General features: G+C 52.6%; 1 protein-coding gene across 1 annotated transcript; it reads right to left on the bottom strand.

Moving 5' to 3' along the window:
- LOC119092357 (prisilkin-39-like) lies at window positions 1–1,571 on the bottom strand. The gene is made up of 2 exons (XM_037215321.1): window positions 1,566–1,571; window positions 1–483 (listed from the first exon to the last, which is right to left on the bottom strand). The coding sequence occupies exons 1-2, from the start codon at window positions 1,569–1,571 to the stop codon at window positions 1–3; spliced, it is 489 nt and encodes a 162-aa protein (XP_037071216.1).

Genomic DNA, 1,571 nt, shown 5'->3' with positions numbered 1-1,571 from the left:
TCAATAGTCGTCATGGTCGTCGTATCCATGGTAGTTGTAGGGGTATCCGTAGCTGTAGGGATAACGCTGGTGGTAGTGGTAGCCATATTTACGGCCGTGGTCATATCCATATTTATGGCCGTAGGAGTGGCCGTACTTGCGACCGTAGCCGTAGGCGTAGTTCTTGCTGTATTCGTGCTTGTGTCCGTAGCTGTAGCGGTGGTATTTCTGTCCGTACTTGTACCCATACTTGTTTCCGTAGCCATAACCGTGCCCGTAGCCGTGGCCAATGTGGTTGCCGTAGTCGTCTCCGTAGCCGCCGTGGTAGCCGTAGCCGTAGCCGGGGTAGTCGTTGTAGTACGAGCTGTATCCGTAGGCGCCGCCGTAGAAAGGCTTGACGTAGGCCACCTTGCTGTAGACGTGGACTGGCTTGCTGTACGAGTGAGGGAAGTAGCCGTAGCCGCTTGCGGTGGCCACAGCCACCAGACAGGGCAGCAGTGCCAGCTGAAAGGGACGCGGCCCCGCCGTGTTAGCACCAGAACCACCGGCATGGTACCAGCGCGATGCACCGCTGTTGTTGGGATGCCCTCGCAACCGTATGACTGCAGGGTATGACTGCAGGGTATATGACTGCAGGGTATATTGCATAGCATTGTTTCTTAGTGCTAAAATGTGTTTCAAGAATGTGTCTATAACTGCGCTCTATATTCCTTCTTCGCAGGGGTGTAACCACATGATAGGAGTGCGGGGCGGGATGCATGTTTTCCTAATTTTGCCGAAATGGGCTCCCCAACCCCTACTTCCGTATCAGAACGCACGTTTTCGACATCTTCCTGCACTACAAACGCCACTTTTGGCCATTTTGTCCCCCCTGTATCCTGATTTTCACCCCTCAATCTCGTAGAAGCAGCTACACCTGGCCACAGAGCCCACGCAACGAATCCGACTCATCTATATTGTACTCTTTCGCTACGTACGCAATTAGGCTATCCGAGGGAATTCAGAGGGAATCATGGGCACAGCCAAAGAGGGATGTCCCCGCTTCAATCCGCTTTTGCATTGTTACCATGGATGGCTTCTGACGGAGCGTCGAAGGCGGATGATAAATTATCACTGAGCTCCGGTCCCGCCCCCCTCCCCTTGAGAAAATTCTGGTTGCGTCCCCTGGATTGACGAATTGCGCCAGTACGCAACAGTATCTGGCCAAACGTTTACGACACAACATTTGCCCACTGGCCATCCAAGGCCGTCTAGGGACAATTGGCACGCTGTCTCTCCCCCTCCTAATACAATGCTGACGTCGCCACGTAATGACTGAACAGAGGACGGGTGGTGATGATACACAAGCCACTGAAGATGGAAAAAAGCGACTAGTAACAGTTCATGACAATGATTTTAAACGCATCTCCTTTTTATGAGCTATGGACTGGGACCGCCCCCAGGGAATGAGCCCTTAGTCGTGACGTTTATAAAGATGAAACCTACCAACAAACACCAACCACACCGTCTGTACTTGGAGCTACAGACGGCATCAGCCACACACAGCTATTACCACACACGTGCAGAACACGGGTGCGGGTACCAACCTTCAT

This window comes from Pollicipes pollicipes, unplaced genomic scaffold (genome assembly GCF_011947565.3).
Source record: "Pollicipes pollicipes isolate AB1234 unplaced genomic scaffold, Ppol_2.1 Scaffold_3447;HRSCAF=4054_pilon_pilon_pilon, whole genome shotgun sequence".
In the NCBI taxonomy this organism is placed as follows: domain Eukaryota; kingdom Metazoa; phylum Arthropoda; class Thecostraca; order Pollicipedomorpha; family Pollicipedidae; genus Pollicipes; species Pollicipes pollicipes.
This window is presented reverse-complemented; position numbering and strand designations above follow the sequence as displayed.